At 36.6% G+C, this 22,001-nt stretch overlaps 1 protein-coding gene across 3 annotated transcripts in view; it reads right to left on the bottom strand.

Moving 5' to 3' along the window:
• WDPCP (WD repeat containing planar cell polarity effector) overlaps positions 1-22,001 on the bottom strand; it is a 611,687-nt gene that overhangs the window by 285,071 nt on the left and 304,615 nt on the right. For all 3 annotated transcript variants that reach the window (XM_089922334.1, XM_089922333.1, XM_089922336.1), the window contains 5 exons: positions 21,850-21,934; positions 2,875-2,922; positions 1,979-2,023; positions 384-454; positions 73-132 (listed from right to left, as the gene is read on the bottom strand). In XM_089922334.1, coding sequence (XP_089778460.1) covers positions 73-132; positions 384-454; positions 1,979-2,023; positions 2,875-2,922; positions 21,850-21,910 — 285 coding nt within the window. In that variant the 5' untranslated portion in view covers positions 21,911-21,934. The remainder of the gene's footprint in view (positions 1-72; positions 133-383; positions 455-1,978; positions 2,024-2,874; positions 2,923-21,849; positions 21,935-22,001) is intronic.

Below are 22,001 nucleotides of genomic sequence, written 5' to 3'. Positions count from 1 at the left end.
TAGAATACCAATTACTGCATAGTTTTCAGCTCCACTGGTTAAACACTGCAAAAGCATGTCAAACCTTTTTACCTGACAGACATATTTGTTCTTCCATTTGCTCAGCACACACTGACTATTTTGCATCAGCTCCTGAAGGAAACAGAAAAAGAGAGTGCAGTTGGCTATACACATTGTCGTTACCAGTTAAAGTGCTTCTGATTTGCAAGCAAAAAAAAAGATCAGCATGCCTCACAAAGATGCAACTGTTTTGGAACTCCTCACTGGACAAAAGCAAAGCTATCATCACCAGGAGAGTTGATCCTTTATGAAAATTAAAGCTGTTGAAAGATGTTTTAAAACAGATTTGTTTGTTGCCATTTTTGAAACTTCTGGAAAGATACCTCCAACTCCTTGAGTGAGTCTCGAAGTTTTTCTGGGCGTCTGTTTTTGAGCGTCCATGGAAAATCTCGTGCTGGCAAACAAAACGTGTACTATAGTCAGTTAAACATGGTTTAAAAAGGAAACTCTGCTTAGCAATGTGCCTTAGGAGATTAAAATAAAACACCTCCTTAACTGAAAGGAAGTAGGCTTCACTTCCATCATCAAATGACAGTTTTTGAAAGGCTCTGTCATAAAAACAGGATTTTTACCACAAAACAATCTCCCTGATCAAAATTTTATGATGACAACTAACAAGGCTCGGAGAATCCCTGGGAAAGTTTCCTAGGCCTGTGAATCTAGCACTTAACAGTAAATGACCCACTCTTTACCACAGAAGTAACATTTTCATATAAATAAAGAGTCAATCCGAAAGAAATTCCAAACTGTGCAAGTAGCCTTATCAGATCTGAAAATTCCTATGAGTAAATGAATATACTGAGGAAAGAAATAAAATTTAAAAAATAACACAGAGAAAATGAATTTAAAATTAAGCATCACACATTTAAACTAAGGACAAATTTGAGGGAAATCCAAGTTTTAACAGATTAGACACTAACAGTGCTCTTTCCTATTTAAAATAATTCTCTTTAAAATCTACACTACAATTCAATAATGATAAGCCTTTGTTTTGTTTTAAATTAAAAGATAAAATTATTTAGTAGAGTCTCAATGTTAGCCTAAGAGAAACTAAAAATAGTTCTGTTTAAAAGAATTAACAGAATATTAAATTCATTATAATATCTATTTCATCACAAAAACGAATTCATCTCTGAATTCTCCTAAATAATAATTCTAAATGCGTGTGTACATGTGTTTTGTGTGTATGTACATATAATATACACTATATATAGGCATTTAAATTTTTATAGAATTGCTATTATCTTATTAAAGCAAATTAATGACATTATATAAACATAATTTATGATGTGCAGAGCGTATGTAAAAAGTTTTAAATCTCTGTTGCAGGTACTAATACAGTATTTTTAAAAATTAAATGTTAGCTTGATCATTTAAAATGAGAATAAGTAGGATATTCAGCTCCACCTATATTCCAAATAAAAGTCATATTTTAACCACATTATACTGTCCCCATATTACATATATAACACGTTTATATATTTGAAAACAGGAAAGACTAAAGAGAATAAAATGCTAATACTGATAATTACAAATCTTATTCTCCTACAATGGGTAAAACATATTAATAATTTAGGCATAATATGGATAATAAAATGCTATCAGAATTTAAGCATGGCACACTTTTTAAATATATTAAATAATATAAATATGGTTCATTAAGAAAGTTTGTGTTTACAGAAGCATATATCTCACCAAACAATGGACAGAGATTTCAATGGTCTGAACGAAAAATTCCTAACAATATAATTCTTATTCATGTTTATGTACCTAAACAATGGGAATTTATAAGAAATTTGTAAGGAATAACATTTTCTATTTGTGCAGAAAGCTTAAAATATGTTTTAAGACTGAATTTTCAGGGATATTAAAATTCCAGTTTTATAATAATTCCAAAAAAATATAAAGTAGAACTTACATTCTGCCAGCTTCTGCTTTTCTTCTAAGTTACCATGCTCTGTTGCTGATATTGTGGCAGCGGAGAGATGTAAAAAAAAAAATAGTGGAAATTATTTTTATTATAATACTTTGTATTTTTATATGTGCATAAATAATTATTTATACATGCTATTGAGATTAATAAAATATGCTAAACTTTAAAAAAGGCAGTTGAAAAATGCCATAATTTGGATGTTTTCATTTCATAGAAGATTTCCTAAATTTGTAGTGAAAAGGCTTACAAAGCACAACAGGTGGGCCAATATCCTGAGTTTGCAATCTCATCAGATAGGGAACAGAACTGCAACTGAGCCCAGAACAGAAGCTGCTTCAGTCTGTCATCAGAACCATGAAGTCAGCCTATTAGCCACCAAGCTAAGCACACAGGATGCCCACACAAGCCTCACTTCAACAGAGACCAAAACAGGAAGTAACTCTAGCTAGAAAGACCTTTTGGCCCATCATGAAACTTCTGGGATTAACAGGATTAATCAGATAAAGAAAATTGATCACTCACTCAGAAATGCCTATTTCAGATATCAGGTGAGGATCCGGGAGGCCAGCATCAGTGGGACCCATGCATTAACAATGCCCTCTACTGGGACACTGATAAATAAACGAGAATAGACTGTCCAGTTATCAGTCTAATCAGCAGTAAAATGAAAATTTTCAGGTTCTGCTATAGCATTTTCTCAATATTGCTTTATTTTATATAGAATAGATATCAACCTCAGCATTTTTCTGAAGAACTGGAGTAACCTTTCTTGAAATTCTAGAATTCATCTAAGACTCATAAAAACAGAGTTTTCAAGTCAGTATTTTATAGTTTAGAATACAAAGTTTATAAAAATCACTTTAGTAGAACAGATACTTTACCTGGTGGCTCTTTCTTGTCATAATACTGGTAGATCCCGATGTCTCTATCTGTAGAAAGGAAGAAATGACATTAGATTATGGTAAAAAGTTATGGAGAATAAGAAGCCAACCCATACGGTACAGCAGGGTCAGTAGGGCAGGGAGGAAGGCAGAAACAATCTCTTTATGTTACTGGAAATAAAATACTTCAAAAGTATGTGGACATGGGTTTATCTATTCTAGGGATATTCAGGAACTGGATAGTTTATCAGTCCAGTTAGAAAAGAAATACACAAAACTAGAATGGCAAGAGGAAAGAAGTGGTAAAGAATTGACGCCAAGGAAGACCAACTTTTTTCTCTCACGCTTCCTCTGATATTTTTCACAGGGTGCTACCAAAAGAAACTACCACTAAGCAAGGCGAAATGAAATCAGTGGATAGAATTCTGAGCTGTGGCTTTCTCTTCTCTAATTTAACTCGAGTCTAGTACGGTATTTGGGAGAAATCTGCAGAAAAGAAAGGTTTAGAAGAAGGTGTGGATAAATTATCTGAAGCTTGTTTAGATTCAAAAAACCTTCCAAACCATTCCAATTCGGATGCTCTGCTGGGGTTACAAAAGCAAAGCTAGGCTTCCAAGATGCTGAGAGTGATTTGACCATGGAATCCGTTCCTGCAGTTGAATTACAGGAGAACAAAATAATTGTGTCCACTTTCTTCCTATCTGTGAATAGTGAAATATTTCTTTCTTTGAAATAACATTTGTTTCCTTCCATGCAAAATAATTCTAGTTACTAACAAAAGGATACAACTATTTCTAAAGAAATGGAAGCAGTGCAGGCTGCCCCCTAGTGACTGACTGCTCCAAACTTTCTCAAACTGAATGATAAAGCTTCCTCAAAAAAGCTATAATTAACTTTTCAAATACAGTTTTTCAAAATAGTCAATCATGCGTACTTACTGAAGCTCTATTTTATTCATCATGCCACTAATTGGGACATATAATTTAAAGAATGCAGTTTATTTCTGTTGGTTATATTGAAGATACCTAATAAGTAGTACCAGGGAAAGGTCATGAGTATGGCTCCTAGGGTACTGATAATATTTTATTTCTTGACCTGAGTGAAGATTTTATGGGTGTGTTCACTTTTTGATAGTTCAAAACATATCTTTATAATCTTTACACTTTTCAATATATATGTAATACTTTTAATAAAAAGATTCTTAAAAAAAATCCAAGAACCATATGCATTATGTACACAGGCCATATCCTGTGTAATGAATATGTGTACATAATGAATATTCCATGCATCCAAGTATTACAACTCTAGAATAGAACTATGAGGATAATAAGGGGTCCTGAATTCTATGCACAAGTCTGACCTACTGCATCTGGCCCAGAGTGGGGCTCTTAAAACCGAAGCAGGAATAGAAAGGCATCCACATAAGACCCACCTCCCATGGAATGCCAGAGCCTAAGCTGGATGAGGAAGGTGTCCATAGGGAAAGTCAGCCTGACATAGTATGCCAGAACCCTAGCAGGGTGAGAAGCACATTCACAGGAGCAATGGCCTCGTCTTGGGTGTTAGAGGCCGAATAAAGTGAGGAGGACATCCACATACAGGGGCAGCCCAACATAGTGTGTCAGAACGTACACGGGGTGAGAAGGACATCCATGCAGGGAAGGGAACTGTCACAGAGACAGAAGACTGTCTGCATACAGGGTGATTTTAAGTAAATAAAATAAAGATATGGAAGCGTCAGCTTTCCCAGTGAGAGAGAAGTACAAATATAAAAAGAGAGAACATTAGAATGAACCCTGTGGTGATAGATTAGAATTTGAGGTACTGGTATGAACTCATGGTTTTCGATATATTGAGATACAGAAGTGAATGTGGATGCAAGTATGTGTGTATGCATACATACATACATTCCCTAAGCTCTGGCCACTGAGAGTACCTGGGAGCAGTGATACTCCAAAAGCAATGAGTGCACCTAAAGCACACCTTGGCTTCTAGATACTATTCTCCTCTAAAAGGAACCAAGCTCCTTAGAGAATTGGCTGATTCCAGCACTGAGGAAGGGAAAGTATAATAAGAGCCTGAAAGATCTGTTGTGCCAGAAAGAATGGAAATGCTCAAATATTGACAGGGACATGGCACAAAGACAGAGAAGCCAGCTTGCAAGGGGTCCCACTGGCCTCATCATTAAACATCAAAATGAATAATGGTACTAATGGACTAAAATCATTGACTAAAACAGTACCTGAGCCCACAGGGATAAAATAAATTTAAAATATATTTAAAGTTTAATGAGGAATAAGATATTCACATATTTTCAAGGTATCTCCCTTACAAAATACTAATTAATTCCAAAGAAGAAAGTAACTTTGCAGTGGAGAAGCCTAGCAGACATCACCTTAACCAAGTGATCATGAACGTCATCAATAAAGACACGAATTGAAATTGTGCACTGCCTGTTAGGATGCATTGAGAATACAGCATCACTTCTGGAATATTCCCACCAGATACGCATAATTTGAACCTACTTATGAGGAAACTTCAATGATCTAAATTTAGGGACATACTACAAAATGAGTGGTAAAAAAATCTTCAAAAGTGTTAAAGTCACAAAAGTTAAAAAATAAATTTAAAAAAATTAAAAGGATGAAAGATTTGTTCCAGAATTAAAGAGCATAAAGAGACATGATAACTAAATGTAACATGTCTTTTTTTCTTTTCTTTTTTTTTTTTAGGTAAGAAGTGGATTTATTTAGAGAGAAACACACTCCACAGACAGTGTGGGCCATCTCAGAAGGTGAGAAAGGCACCAGGGTATGGGGTTGTCAGTTTTTATAGGGGTGGGTAATCTCATAGGCTAATGAGTGGGAGGCTTATTGCAGCTATTTCAGGAAGGGGTGGGGATTTCCAGGAATTGGGCCACCACCCACTTTTTTGATCCTTATGGTTGATCTTGGAACTGTCATGACACCTGTGGGCGTGTCATCTAGCATGCTGATGTGTTACAGTGAGGTATACCGAGGCTTAAGGTCTAGTGGAAGTTGACTTGTCCACCATCTTGGACCCATTTGGTTCTAATCAGTTTATGTCATGTCCTCGGGCTATGTCATTCTTTCAAAGGTTGTGCCCTGCCTCCTTCCCTCCTGTTTCATTCCCCCCTCAGATATTTTACTCCCATATTCTTATGAGAGCAGAAGGGCAATCGTCCGTCTTCTGTAACTGCTTCAGAGCTGAGTGGGGGGTGTCGACCCTGCCTGTCAGGGAGTAAAAATCTCTGGATGCCTGGTCTAGGGGCCCCAGAGGCAGGACAGCTCCTTGTTTTAAGTCAGTATGGGCTAAAATCCTCGCATAGCCATCATATTGGTGTGGAACTGTTGTAACTGCTTCCATAGCCTTTCTATGAATCTGATGATGAAGCACTTTTTGTAACAGCATCAGAGTACAAAAATATCTATAAATGACAAAAGACTTAAAAGCCATGGTTAAACATCTGATTATAGTGTAATCAATAAAGAAACTTGGTTATAATAACCAGAATTCCAAATGATTACATTTAACTAAACATACCAAATAATCCTAGTTAAATATTTCTCTTTAAGATACCTCAGGGGACCTCTAAAGTACCCCAAAGTTAGCTGGAAATCAAAAGAAACAATTAAAAGTATTTGGGAAGTTTGTCAAAAAGTTTTAAAACACTTGGTCAAATAAGATCACAGGTCACTGTGAGACAATACTTATTCCTTAACCAAAGTTACAAAAGATCTCAAAAGCAAATACAAGTCACTTAAAGGCAAAGAAACTCACAATCTGTTGTCAAAAGCAGAATTTCAAGAATACTTTGGAGGGAGAAACCAAACCCAGTCTTGTTCTAGCCCATTCCTAACAAAATCCATTTACCCATCTAAATTCAATCCAGTCTTAGAAAATCCTGATCACACATAACTCTCTTCAGTATTTTTCATTCTTCACACCTTCTTTTACTAAAAAAAACCCAAGTAATTCTGAACGAGAACCATTTGCTATAAAAAATGACACTGGAGGAACAATTGGTGAAACTCTGAGTATTAGATGGTAGTACTATTATCATTGCTAATTTCTTGATTCTGATGGTTATATAGATGATGTGGGACAACACATTTTCCATAGGAAATACACACTAAAGTATTTGGGGGTGGTGAGGCATCAGATCTGAAACTTACTCTAAAATGGTTCAAGAAAAAAAATTGTCTGTACTAACAAGTTTTCTGTAAAAGTTTGTGATTACTTCAAATTAGAATAGCATTTATCAAAAAGACAAGAAATAACAAGTGTTGGTGAGGATGTGGGGAATAGGGAACTCTTCAGCACTGCTGGTGGGAACGCAAATTGGTGCACTCACTATGGAAAACAGTATGGAGGTTTCTCAAAAATAGAACTATCATGTGATGCAGCAACTTCACCTCTGGGTATTTATCCAAAGAACATGAAAACACTAATTCAAAACGATATAGGTACCATTATATCATGTTCATTGCAGAATTATCTACAATAGCCAAGATCTAAGTGTCCATCGATGGATGAATGGATAAAGAAGACGTGGTATATATATACAATGTAATACTACTAAGCCATCAGAAGAATGAAATCCTACCATTTGTGACGTCTTGAATGGACCTTGAGGGCATTATGCTAAGTGAAATAAGTCAGAGAAAGACAAATGCCATATGACTTCACTTATATGCAGAATCTTAAAAACAAACAAACAAAACACAAGCTCACAGATACAGGGAACAGATTGGTTGTCAGCGTCAGGAGGGTGAAGGGGAAGGTGGGTGAAATGGGTGAAGGGGGTCAAAAGGTACAAACTTCCAGTTATAAAATAAACAAGTCATGGGGATATCATGTACAGCATGGAGACTATAGTTAATAATAATGTATTGCATATTTGAAAGTTGCTAAGACAGTAAATATTAAAAGTTCCTATCGCAAGAAAAAACTTTTGTAACCATGTATGGTGATGGATGTTAACTAGACTTATCAAATCGTCATGCTGTACACCAGAAACTACTATAATAAGTCAATTATACCTCAATTCAAAAAATACTTTAGGGGCTTCCCTGGTGGCGCAGTGGTTGAGAGTCAGCCTGCCGATGCAGAGGACGCAGGCTCGTGCCCCGGTCCGGGAGGATCCCACATGCCGCGGAGCGGCTGGGCCCGTGAGCCATGGCCGCTGAGCCTGCGCGTCCGGAGCCTGTGCTCCGCAACGGGAGAGGCCACAGCAGTGAGAGGCACGCGTACCGCAAAAAAAAAAAAACAACTTTAAATGTCAAGCATAATGAGAGCATGTAAGAGGGTTACTAACTTAGTCTAAATGGCAGGGAAGGCTTCTCTAGGTGACTTACTAAAGCTGTGCCCTGAAGAAGAAGTATGACTGCACACGGGTTCAAAGAGAAGAATGCCCCCAGCAGGGAGAATAGATAGCTCTGCTGAAGATCCAGTTGGGGCAGAAGATCTTACTGCCCCTTGGGGCCTTTGTGCACTACTGTCTTTGGTCAGAGCATTCATTTCCTTTTTTCTATCATATTTATACATATTTCAATATAATTTGGTTTCTTGATTATAAAAGTAATGTGTTCACTGTATAAAATTGAGAAAATAAGGAAAGAACAAAAAAGTTTAATTTCCGGTATTTCCACTCTTCGGAGACAGCTATTAATAACATTTTGTTGTCTCTCAGAGTTTTTCTCTGAATGTATATTACTAAATAAAAGTCTTATGCTGAAAATGATGTTTAACATTTTTGGTTTTAAATTGTTTTAATTACTGGATAAATATAAAAGATTATATGTAATGTTTAAAAACAAAACACAAGAATATATGTAAAATTAAAAACATACACAAATCTAAAAAAAAGAACTTTTATTATATAAGTTCCAGGTGTACAGCATTAAAATTCGATATCTTACACACTACAAAGTGATCACCACCACAAGTCTAGTTACCATACATCACCATACAGTTGCCCCTTTCAGCCATTTCACCCAACCCCTAATCCCCTTCCTCTCTGGTAACCACTAATCTGATCTCTGTATCTATGAGTTTGCTATGGTTTTATTTTGTTTATTCCTTTGTTAATGTTTTTTAGATTCCACATAGGAGTAAAAATTACAGGGTATTTGTCTTTTTCCATCTGATTTATTTCATTGAACAAAATACCTTCAAGGTTCATCCATGTTGCTGCACAGGGCAAGATTTCATTCTTTTTTAGGGTATTATTCCATTGTATAAATATAACACATCATCTATATGCATTCATCCATCAATGGACACTCAGGTTGTTTCCATGTCTTGGCTATGGTAAATAATGCTGCAATGAACATGGGGGTGCATATATCTTTTCAAATTACTGTTCTCATGTTCTTTGGATAAATACCCAGAAGTGGAATAGTTGGGTCATATGGTAGCTCTACTCTTAATTTTTTGAGGAATCTCCATATTGTTTTCCATAGTGGCTATACAAATTTATAGTTCCAACAACAGTATGTAAGGTTCCCTTTTCTCTGCAGCCTCTCCAATAAATGTTACTTCTTGTTTTTTTGATAATAGCCATTTTAACAGGTGTGAGGTGGTATCTCATTGTGGTTTTGATTTGCATTTCCCTATTATTAGTGATGTTGAACATCTTTTCATGTGCCTGTTGGCCATCTGTATGTCTTCTTTGGAAAAATGTCTATTCTGATCCTCTGCCCATTTTTAATCAGTTTTTGTTGTTGTTGTTGTTATTGAGTTTATATGTTGGACTTATCAGATATATGATTGGCAAATGTCTCCTCCATTTTGTTGGTGGATTCCCTTGCTGTGCAGGAGCTTTCTAGTTTGATGTAGTCCCAGTTGTTTATTTTTACTTTTGTTGCCTTTGCTTTTGATGTCAAAAATCATCTCCAAATTGACGTCAAGGAGCCTACCACCTATGTTTTTTCCTAGGAATTTTAAGATATCGGGTCTTACATTCAGGTCTTTAATCCATCTTCAGTTAACTTTTCTGTATGGTATAAGATAGAGGTCTAGTTTCATTCTTTTCCATGTGGCTATCCAGTTTTCCCAACACAATTTATTGAAGAGACTATCCTTTCTCCACTCTATGTTCTTTGCTCCTTTGTCATAAGTTAAATGTCCATTTATGTGTGGGTTTATTTCTGGTCTCTCAATTTTGTTCCATTGATATGTGTGCCTGTTTTTGCGCCAGTACCATACCGTTTTGCTTACCACAGCTTTGTAGTATAGTTTGAAATCAGGAAGTGTAGTACCTCCAGCTTTGTTACTGTTTCTTAAAATTGTTTTGATTACTAGGGATCTTTTGTGGTTCCACACAAAATTCAGAATTATTTGTTCTAGTTTTGCAAAATGTGCCATTGGAATTTTGGTAAGGATTACATTGAATCTATATAGGCATAACTCTTTTACTGCACTTCACTTTATTGTGCTTCGCAGACACTGCTTTTTTGCAAACTGAAGGTTTGTGGCAGCCCTGCACTGAGCAAGTCGACAGGCACCATTTTCCAATAGCATTTGCTTAATTCATGTCTCTGTCACATTTTGGTAATTCTTGCAATATTTCAAACATTTTCATTACTATTATTTTTTTATGGTGATCTGTGATAAGTGATCTTTGATGTTACTACTGTAATTGTTTTGGGGCACCATGAACCGCACCTATATAAGAAGGCTAACTTAAGTGATAAATGTCGTGTGTGTTTTGACTGCTCCACTGACAGGCTGTTCTCCCATCTCTCTCCCTCTCTTCATGCCTTCCTATTCCCTAAGACACAACAATATTGAAATTAGGCTAGTTGATAATCCTACAGTGGCCTCTAAGTGTTCAAGTAAAAGGAAGAGTTGCATGTCCCTCACTTTAAATCAAAAGTTAGAAATAATTGGCTTTCCTGGTGGCACAGTGGTTAAGAATCTGCCTGCCAATGCAGGGGACATGGGTTCGAGCCCTGGTCTGGGAAGATCCCACATGCCGCGGAGCTACTAAGCCCATGCACCACAACTACTAAGCCTGTGCTCTAGAGCCCATGAGCCACAACTACTGAAGCCCACACACCTAGAGCCCATGCTCCACAACAAGAGAAGCCACCGCAATGAGAAGCCACTGCTCACCACAACTAGAGAAAGCCCATGCTCAGCAACAAAGACCCAATGCAGCCAAAAATAAATAAACAAAAAAATTTAATTTAATTTAACTTTAAAAAAAGAAATGATTAAGCTTATTGAGGAAGGCATGTTGAAAGTCAAGATAGGCTGAGAGCTAGGCCTCCTGAGCCAAACAGTTAGCTAAGTTGTGACTGCAAAGGAAAAGTTCTTAAAGGAAATTAAAAGTGCTACTCCACTGAACACACAAATAATAAGAAAATGAAACAATTTTATTGCTGATATAGAGAAAGTTTTGGTGGCCTGGATAGATCAGCCACAACATTCCCTAAGCTAAACCCTAATGCAAAACAAGGACCTAACTCTTTTCAATTTTATGAAGACTGAGAGAGGTGAGGAAGCTGCAGAAGAAATGTTTAAAGCTAGCAGAGGTTGGTTCATGAGGTTTAAGGCAAGAAACCGTGTCCAGAACATAAAGGTACAAGGTGAAGCAGCAAGTGCAGATGTAGAACCTACAGCAAGTTATCTGGAAGACCTAGCTAAGATAAAATTAATGAAGCTGGCTACACTAAACAATAACTCTTCAATGTAGACAAACAACCTTCTATTGAAAGAAGGTGCCATCTAGGAATTACATAGCTGGAGAGGAAAAGTCAATGACTGTTTTCAAAGCTTCAACAGACAGGATGACTTTCTTGTTAGGGGCTAATACAGCTGCCAACTTGAAGTAAAAGCCAATGCTCAGCAATCCTAGGGACCTTAAGATTCTGCTAAATCTACTCTATCTGTGCCCTATAAATGGAACCACGAAGCCTGGATGACAGCACATCTGTTTACAACATGATTTAATGAATAATTTAAGCCCACCCTTGAGACCTACAGCTCAGAAACAAAGATTTCTTTCAAAATATTACTACTCATTGACAATGCACCTGGTCACCCAAGAACTCTGATGGAGATGTACAATGAGATTAATGTTGTTTTTATGCCTGCTAGCACAAGCACAACATCCATTCTGCAGCCCATAGATCAAGGAGTAATTTTGACATTCGAGTCTTATGGTTTAAGAAAAACAATTCTTAAGGCTATAGCTGCCACAGACAGTGATTCCTCCGATGGATCTGGGCAAATTCAATTGAAAACCTTCTAGGAATTCCCTGGTGGTCCAGTGGTTAGGACTCAGTGCTTTCACAGCTGGGGCCCGGGTTCAATCCCTGGTCAGAGAACTAAGATCCTGCAAGCCATGTGGCATGGCCAAAAAAAAAAGGATAAGAAAAGAAAACCTGGAAAGGATTCTCCATTCTAGGTGCCAATAAGAACATTCATGATTCATGGGAAAAAGTCAAAATAGCAACATTAACAGGAGTTTGGAAGAAGTTGTTTCCAACCCTCATGGATAACTTTGAGGGGTTGAAGACTTCAGTGGAGGTAGTAACTGCAGATGTGGGGAAAACAGCAAAAGAACTAGAATTAGAAGTGGAGCCTGAATATAGGACTGAATTTTGTTGCAATCTCATGAGAAAACTTTAACACTTAAGGAGTTGCTTCTTATGAATGATCAAAGAAAGTTGTTTCTTGAGATGAAATAAGTCTACTCCTGGTATAAATGCTATGAAGATTACTGAAATGACAACAAGGGATTTAGAATATTACGTAAACTTAGTTGATAAGGCAGCAGCAGGATTCTAGAGGATTGACTACAATTTTGAAAGAAGTTTTACTCTGGGTAAAATGCTATCAAACAGCACTACATGCTACAGAGAAATCACGTGTGAAAGGAAGAGTCCATCAATGTGGCAAACTTCACTGGTGTCTTATTTTAAGAAATTGCCACAGGCACCCCAAACTTCAGCAACCACCACCCATCAACACTGAGGCAAAACCCTCCACCAGCAAATAGATTACAACTTGCTCATACGATATTTAGCATTTTTTAGCAATAAAATATTTTTTAATTAAGGTATGTACAATGTTTTAAAGACATAATGCTACTGTACACTTAATAGATGACAGTACAGTGTAAACATAACTTTTAGATGCACTGGGAAACCAAAACATTTGTGACTCACTTTGAGATATCTGCTTTTTGGAGTGGTCTAGAACTGAACCCACAATGTCTCTAAGGTATGCCTGTAGACAGCTTTGGGTAGAATGGACATTTTAACAATATTAATGCTTCCAGTCCATGAACATGGAACATTATTTCCATTTATTTATATATTTTTCAATTTCTCACATCAGCGTCTTGTACTTTTCAGTGTATAGGTCTTTCGACTCCTTGGTTACATTTATTCCTAGGTATTATATTCTTCTTGATGCAATTGTAAATGGGATTGTTTTATTTCTGATAGCTTGTTATTAGTGCATAGATATGCCACAGACTTCTGTACATTGATTTTGTATACAGCAACTTAACTAAATTCATTTATTAGTTATACCATTTTTTTGGCAGAGTCTTTGGGGTTATCTCTATATAGTATCATGTCATCTGCAAATAGTGAGTTTTATTTCTTCCTTTCTGATCTGAATACCTATTTTCTCCTCACCTAACTGCTATGGCTAGGATTTCCAATATTATGTTGAATAAAAGTGGTGAGAATAGACATCTTTGTCTTATTCCTGATTTTAAGGGAAAAGATTTCAGCTTTTCACCACTGATGTTAGCTTGGGTTTGTCATATATGGCCTTTATTATGTTGAGGTAAATTCTGCTTTACCAACTTTGCTGTAAGTTTTTAGCATAGATGGATGTTGAATTTTGTCAAATATTTTTTTCTGCATCTATTGAGATAATTGTATGATTTTTATCCTTCATTTTGTTAATATGATATATCATGTTGATTGCTTTGTGGGTGATAAAACATTTTTGTATCCCTGAATCCTACTTGATCATGGTGCACAGTCCTTTTAATGTATCGTTGGATTTGGTTTACCAATATTCTGCTGAGGATTTTTACATGTATGTTCATCAAGAATTGGCCTGTAATTTTCTTTTTTTGTGTGGTGTCCTTGCCTGGTTTTGGTAGTATAAAATGTTTGGAATGTTTCCCTCCTCTTCAACCTTTTGGAATAGTTTGAGAAGAACAGGTATTAAATCTCTGTTTTGTAAAAATTCACCAGAAAAGCTATCTCGTCCTCTATTTTTGTTTGTTGGGAAGCTTTTGATTACTGTTTCAATGTCCTTACTAGTAATCAGTCTATACAGATTTTCTATTTCTTCATGATTCAGTCTGTAAAGATTGTATCTTTCTAGGAATTTATCTTCTATGTTGTCCAAGCTGTTGGTGTGTAACTGTTCACAATAGTCTCTTATGATCCTTTGCATTTCTGTGGTATCAGCTGTAACTTTTCTTTCATTTCTGATTTTATTTGAGTCCTCTCTCTTTTCTCCTTGGTTATTCTAGCTAAAGGGTTTGTTGGTTTTGTTTATCTTTTCAAAGAACCGGCTCTTTGTTTCACTTATCTTTTCATTTTTTTTTTTTTTTTAGTCTCTATTTCATTTATTCCTGCTCTGATCTTCATTATTCCTTCCTTCTACTAATTGGGGCTTCATTTGTTCTTCTCTTTCTAGCTCCTTTAGGTGTAAAGTTAGATTGTTTATTTGGGATTTCTCTTGCTTTTTGAAGTAGGCCTATAGTGCTATGACCTTCCCTCTTAGAACTCCTTTTGCTGCATGACATAGATTTTGATATGACATATTTCTGTTTTCGTTTGTATCTAGGTATTGTTTGATTTCTTTGATGACCCACTGGTTGCTCAGTAGCATGCTATTTAATATACACCTTTTTGTGGTTTTTTCCTGGCCTTTTCCTTGTGATTGATATCTAGTTTCATACCACTGTGGCCAAAGAAGATGTTTAATGTGATTTCAATCTTCTCCAATTTACTGAGACTTGTTTTATGACCTAATAGTGCTCTATCCTGGAGAATGTTTCTATGTGTACTTAAGAAAAATGTGTATTCTGCTGATTTTGAATGGAATGTTCTATGTTTATCTATTAAGTCAATCTGGACTAATGTGTCATTTAAGTCCAATGTTTCTGTATCGATTTTCTGTCTGGATGATTTATTTGTTGATGTAAATGGGGTGTTAAAGTCCCCTAGTATTACTGTATTGCTTTCAATTTTTCTCCGTAAGTCTGTTATTATTTGCTTAATATATATTGGTTCTCTGCTGTTGGGTGCAAATACATTTATAAATGTTAATATTTTCTTGCTGGACAGACCCCTTTATCATTATGTAATGCCCTTCTTTGTCTTTTATTACTATCTCTGTTTTAAAGTCTATTTTGTCTGATATGAGTATAGCTAATCCAGCTTTCTTTTCACATCCATTTGCATGGAATATCTTTTTCCATCTCTTCACTTTAAGTCTGTGTGTTTCCTTTCAAGAATTACAAGAGAAGTAATTCTCTTGTAGGTAACCAATAGATGGGTCTTCTTTTTTTATCCATTAAGCCACTTTTGATTGGCAAATTTAGTCCATCTGCATTTAAAGTAATAATTGATAAGTACATAATTATTCCATTTTGTTAAATGTTTTCTGGCTATTTTTGAAGTTCTCTGTTCCTTTTTTCTTCTCTTTCTCTCTTCCCTTGTGCTTTAGTAGTTTACTCTAACATTATATTTAGATTCCTTTCTCATTTTCTTTAGTGTAGTTACTATACTTTTTTCCTTGTAGTTAGTGACGTTCACATATAACATCCTATTTAAATAGTGGCCTGTTTTAAGTTGGTAACAACTTAAATTTGAACACATTCCAAAGTTTTATCTTTTTATCCCCCCAACATTTTATACTTTCATTGACACACTTTACATCTTTTTATTTTATGCATCTCTTAACTAATTATTGTAATTTTAGTTAATTTTACTTCATTTGTCTTTTAACCTGCATGCTTGCCTTATAAAAGTGATTGATCCACTACCTTTATTATATAGTTACCTTTTCTAGTGAGATTTTTACTTTTGTATATTTTCTTATTACTAATTAGTACCATTTCTTTTCCTTAAAATTAAAGAAGTCCTTTCAACATTTCCTGTAGGGCCAGTAACAGATTCCTTTAGTTTTTGCTTATCTGAAACCCTTCATCTCTCCTTCAATTATGAATGATGACCTCATTAGGTAGAGAAGCCTTGGTTGGAAGTTTTTTCTTGCAGCACTTTGAACATGACATGCCACTCCCTTCTGGCCCGTCAAGTTTCTGCTGAAACTTTCTGCTCATAGCCTTTATGGGGTTTCCCTTGTACAAAATTAGTTGTTTTTTTCTTGCTGCTTTCTGGATTCTCTCTTTACCCTTAACCTCTCCCATTTTAATTATAATGTGTCTTGGTGCGCATCTCTTTGGGTTCATCTTATTCGGAATTCTCTGGGCTTCCTGGACCTGTCTGTTTCCTTTCCCCAAATAGGGAAGTTTTCAGCCACTATTTCTTCAAATAATTTTTCTAGCCCTTGCTCTCTCTCTCCTCCTTCTGGGACCCCTACAGTCCAAATGTTATTCTGCTTGATGTTGTACCAAAGGTCTCTTAAGTTATCTTCACTTTTTTAAATTCGTTTTTCATTTTGTTGCTCTGTGTGGGTGAGTTCCATTGTTCTGTTTTCTAGCCCACTGATTCATTCTTCTACCTCATGCAGTCTGCTGTTGAACCCCTCTAGCATATTCTTTAGTTCAGTTATAACTTCTGTTTATCACTTTCTTATATTTCCTATATCTTTGTTGAAGTTTTCACAGTATTCATCCATTCTTCTCCAGAGCTCAGTGAGCATTTTTATAATCATTACTGTGAGTTCTTTATACACTAGATTGCTTATCTCCATTTTCCTTAGCTCTTCTTCTGAGGTTCTGTCATATTTTTCTGATTGGAATATGTTTCTGTCTCATTTTGCCTAAGTCTCTGTGTTTATTTCTATGTATTAAGTAAATCAGTTATTTCTCCCAGTCCTTTCTATTTCTCCCTCTCCTTTCTAAAAGGTTAGAGGGAAAATTTCAAAATGGTGCTCACCTGCGCCAGAACTATGAAGGCAGCCTGAAATTACAAAAATGCTTTGGCCAGTGTCTCTGTTCCCAGGGAGTGTCTCAGTTGGTTCCTGACTCTCTGGCAGATGCTTCAAGATTAGTAAGTGGGTCCCCTTCACCTATGGTCCATGTGCTTCTCAGTATGGTGTTTTTGTGCTGGTTTTCAGGTCAAGTGAGTTCGCACGCACATCCTTTAGGAGTGGGTTTTCTGTTCCCTGTTTGTCGTATATGGCCTTTATTATGTTGAGGTAGGTTCCCTCTATGGCTACTTTCTGGAGAGTTTTTATCATAAATGGGTGTTGAATTCTGTTGAAAACTTTTTCTGCATCTATTGAGATTATCATGTGGTTTTTATCCTTCAATTTGTTAATATGGTGTATCACATTGATTGATTTGCATATGTTGAAGAATCCTTGCATTCCTGGGATAAACCCCACTTGATCATGGTGTATGATCCTTTTAGTGTGCTGTTGGATTCTGTTTGCTAGTATTTTGTTGAGGATTTTTGCATCTATGTTCATCAGTGATATTGGCCATAGTTTTCTTTCTTTGTGACATCTTTGTCTGGTTTTGGTATCAGGATGATGGTGGCCTCGTAGAATGAGTTTGGGCATGTTTCTCCCTCTGCTATATTTTGCAAGAGTTTGAGCAGGATAGGTGTTAGCTCTTCTCTAAATGTTTGACAGAATTTGCCTGTGAAGCCATCTGGTCCTGGGATTCTGTTTGTTCGAAGATTTCTGATCACAGTTTCAATTCCAGTGCTTGTGATTGGTCTGTTTATATTTTCTGTTTGTTCCTGGTTCACTCTTGGAAGGTTGTGCTTTTCTAAGAATTTGTCCATTTCTTCCAGGTTGTCCATTTGATTGGCATAGAGTTGCTTGTAGTAATCTCTCATGATCCTTTGTATTTCTGCAGTGTCAGCTGTTACTTCTCCTTTTTCATTTCTAATTCTGTTGATTTGAGTCTTCTCCCTTTTTTTCTTGATGAGTCTGGCTAACGGTTTATCAATTTTGTTTATCTTCTCAAAGAAACAGCTTTTAGTTTTCTTGATCTTTGCTATCATTTCCTTCATTTCTTTTTATTTCTGACCTGATCTTTATGATTTCCTTCCTTCTGCTATCTTTGGGTCTTTTTTTCTTCTTTCTGTAATTGCTTTAGGTGTAAGGTTAGGTTGTTTGAGATTTTTCTTGTTTCTTGTGGTAGGATTGTATTGCTACAAACTTCCCTCTTAGAACTGCCTTTGCTGAGTCCCATAGGTTTTGGGTCGTTGTGATTTCATTGTCATTTGTTTCTAGGTATTTTATGATTTCCTCTTTGATTCCTTCAGTGATCTCTTGGTTATTTAGTAGCGTACTGTTTATCCTCCATGTGTTTGTATTTCTTACAGTTTCTTCCCTGTAATCAATATCTAGTCTCATAGCATTCTGGTCAGAAAAGATACTTGATACGATTTCACTTTTCTTAAATTTACTAAGGCTTGATTTGTGAGCCAAGATACGATCTATCCTGGAGAACGTTCCATGAACACTTGAGAATAAACTGTATTCTGTTGTTTTGGGGGGTAATGTCCTATAAATATCAATTAAGTCTATCTTGTCTAGAGTGTCATTTAAAGCTTGTGTTTCCTTATTTATTTTCATTCTGCATGATCTGTCCATTGGTGAAAATGGGGTGTTAAAGTCCCCTACTATCATTGTGTTACTGTTGTTTTCCCCTTTTATGGCTGTTAGCATTTGCCTTATGTACTGAGGTGCTCCTATATTGGGTGCATAAATATTTACAACTGTTATATCTTCTTGGATTGATCCTTTGATCATTATGTAGTGTCCTTCTTTGTCTCTTCTAATAGTCTTTATTTCAAAGTCTATCTTGTCTGATACGAGAATTGCTCCTCCAGCTTTCTTTTGATTTCCATTTGCATGGAGTACCTTTTTCCATCCCCTCACTTTCAGTCTGTATGTGGCCCTAGATCTGAAGTGGGTCTCTTGTAGACAGCATATATACATGACTTGTTTTTATACCCATTCAGCCAGTCTGTGTCTTTCGGTTGGAGCATTTAATCCATTTACATTTAAGGTAGTTATCGATATGTATGTTTCTATTACCATTTTCTTAATTGTTTTGCGTTTGTTTTTGTAGGTCTTTTCCTTCTCCTGTGTTTCCTGCCTAGAGAAGTTGCTTTAGCATTTGTTGTAAAGCTGGTTTAGTGGTGCTGAATTCTCTTAACTTTTGTTTGTCTATAAAGCTTTTGATTTCTCTGTCAAATCTGAATGAGATCCTTGCTGGGTAATCTTGGTTGTAGATTCTTCCCTGTCATCTCTTTAAATATGTCCTGCCACTGCCTTCTGGCTTGCAGAGTTTCTGCTGAAAGATCACCTGTTAACCTTATGGGGATTCCCTTGTATGTTATTTGTTGTTTTTCCCTTGATGCTTTTAATATTTTTTCTTTGTATTTAATTTTTGATAGTTTGATTAATATGTCTTGACGTGTTTCTCCTTGGATTTATCCTGTATGGGACTCTCTGAGCTTCCTGGACTTGACTATTTCCTTTCACATGTTGGGGAAGTGTTCAACTATAATCTCCTCAAATATTTTCTCAAACACTTTCTTTTTCTCTTCTTCTTCTGGGACCCCTATAATTCGAATGTTGGTGGGTTTACTGTTGTCCCGGAGGTCTCTGAGATTGTCCTCAATTCTTTTCATTCTTTTTTCTTTACTCTACTCTGTGGCAGTTATTTCCACTATTTTATCTTCCAGGTCACTTATCCGTTCTTCTGCCTCAGTTATTCTGCTACTGATTCCTTCAAGAGAATTTTTAATCTCATTTTTTGCATTGTTCATCCTTGTTTGTTTGCTCTTTAGTTCTTCTTGGTCCTTGTTAAATGTTTCTTACATTTTCTCCGTTTTATTTCCAATATTTTGGATCATCTTTACTTTCATTACAGTGAATTGTTTTTCATGTAGACTGCCTATTTCCCCTTCATTTGTTTCGTCTGGTGCGTTTCTGCCTTTGTCCTTCATCTGCTGCATATTTCTTTGTCTTCTCGTTTTGTTTAACTTACTTTGTTTAGGGTCTCCTTTTCTCAGATTGCAGGTTCACAGTTCCTGTCGTTTTAGGTGTGTGCCCCCAGTGGGTGAGATTGGTTCAGTGGGTTGTGTAGGCTTCCTGGTGGAGGGGACTGGTGTCTGTGTTCTGGTGGATGAGGCTGGATCATGTCTTTCTGGTGGGCAGGGCCACATCCGGTGGTGTGTTTTGGAGTGTCTGTGAACTTACTATGATTTTAGGCTGCCTCTCTGCTAATGGGTGGGGTTGTGTTCCTGTCTTGCTAGTTGTTTGGCATGGGGCGTCCAGCACTGGAGCTTGCTGGCTGTTGGGTGGAGATGGGTCTTAGTTTTGCAACAGAGATCTCTGGGGAGCTCTTGCCGATTGATATTACATGGGGCCAGGAGTTCTCTGGTGGTCCAATGTCCTGAACTCAGCTCTCCTACCTCAAGAGGCTCAGGCCTGACACCAGGCCAGAGCACCAAGATCCTGTCAGCCACATGGCTGCTAGTTTTGGAGGGTCTCCTGCAGAGGCGGGAGGCAGCTGTGGCTCACTGCGGGGGCAAGGACACTGGCAGCAGAAGTTCTGGGAATACTCCTTGGCATGAGCCCTCCTGAAGTCGGCCATTATCCCCACCAAAATGCCTGCAGGCTCCAGTGCTCTACACCTTTTTAATAGTAATTCGTTTACTCTCATTTTAGAAGAATCGGGGAAGGAAGCAAATGGGTGTTAAGTCCACTTTGTTTCACTGGAAATTCTATCCTTATCCATTTTAAGCAAGCTAAACTTAATGAAATTATAATGACATCATCTGTAATTATATATATGATATAAAGAAATAATGCTTTGCAAGGTAAACCATTTTCTTAGGAATGATGCTAAAGATGTAAATAAATCTGACCTCCTAAATACAAGAGTTGCTTTAGATACTCAGAAAGGAAAAGATTTTTTTAAAAGATGTTTCCTAATGATATATACTTTATCCTGAAATACTAATAAACACTGTTAAAACACATTTATATTACTCTCTTCCCCCAAAAATGTGAGATTCAAAAAACATGAATAGGGCTTCCCTGGTGGCGCAGTGGTTGAGAACCTGCCTGCCAATGTAGGGGACACGGGTTTGAGCCCTGGTCTGGGAAGATCCCACATGCCGCAGAGCAACTGGGCCCGTGAGCCACAACTACTGAGCCTGCGCGTCTGGAGCCTGTGCTCCACAACAAGAGAGGCTGCAATAGTGAGAGGCCAGTGCACCGCGATGAAGAGTGGCCCCTGCTCGCCGCAACTAGAGAAAGCCCTCGCACAGAAACGAAGACCCAACACAGCTAAAAGTAAATAAATAAATAAACAAATAAATTTATTTATTTTAAAAAAATGAATATAATTGTACCTCTTAGTTGTATGTTTGAAATATTACTTTGTTTGAAATATTACTTTAATATCAAATAGAAATGCATTTACCACTACCAAGCCTGCAAATATTTATGAATATAAATCAGCTATGATGAATAATCCCAGGAAAAAATGGAACATTTGTGTATCTTAAGAGGAAACAGATATTAGGCCAATAAAATTAATGTTCAAAGAAGAAAATGTAACTCAAGTTGAAAAAAAATAAGCAGAGTTAACTAAAAGAAATTACTATACACTAGCCAATTTTTCATTACGTATAAAGAAAATAATCCAATTCCAGCTGGAGAATCTAGGCTCTAACCTTTGCTAGTACTTATTTATATTGTTGTAACTTATATTTAAAAAATATTGAAATTAATCCAGAGCTTATTTACCCCCAATGTGTAAGGTATTCTTCAAAGACCACAGGTGCAGTTCAGTCAAGCAGAAAGACATCTGATGGCAGAAGGAATCTCTGTCCTGTTTAAAAAAATAATTAAGAAGAGGTGCCAATTAATTATCTTCTATTGCCAATAAAACCAAGATC

This window comes from Delphinapterus leucas, chromosome 13, assembly GCF_059928025.1.
Source record: "Delphinapterus leucas isolate spDelLeu-1000000601 "Yukka" chromosome 13, BTC_Dleu_Yukka2, whole genome shotgun sequence".
NCBI lineage: Eukaryota > Metazoa > Chordata > Mammalia > Artiodactyla > Monodontidae > Delphinapterus > Delphinapterus leucas.
This window is presented reverse-complemented; position numbering and strand designations above follow the sequence as displayed.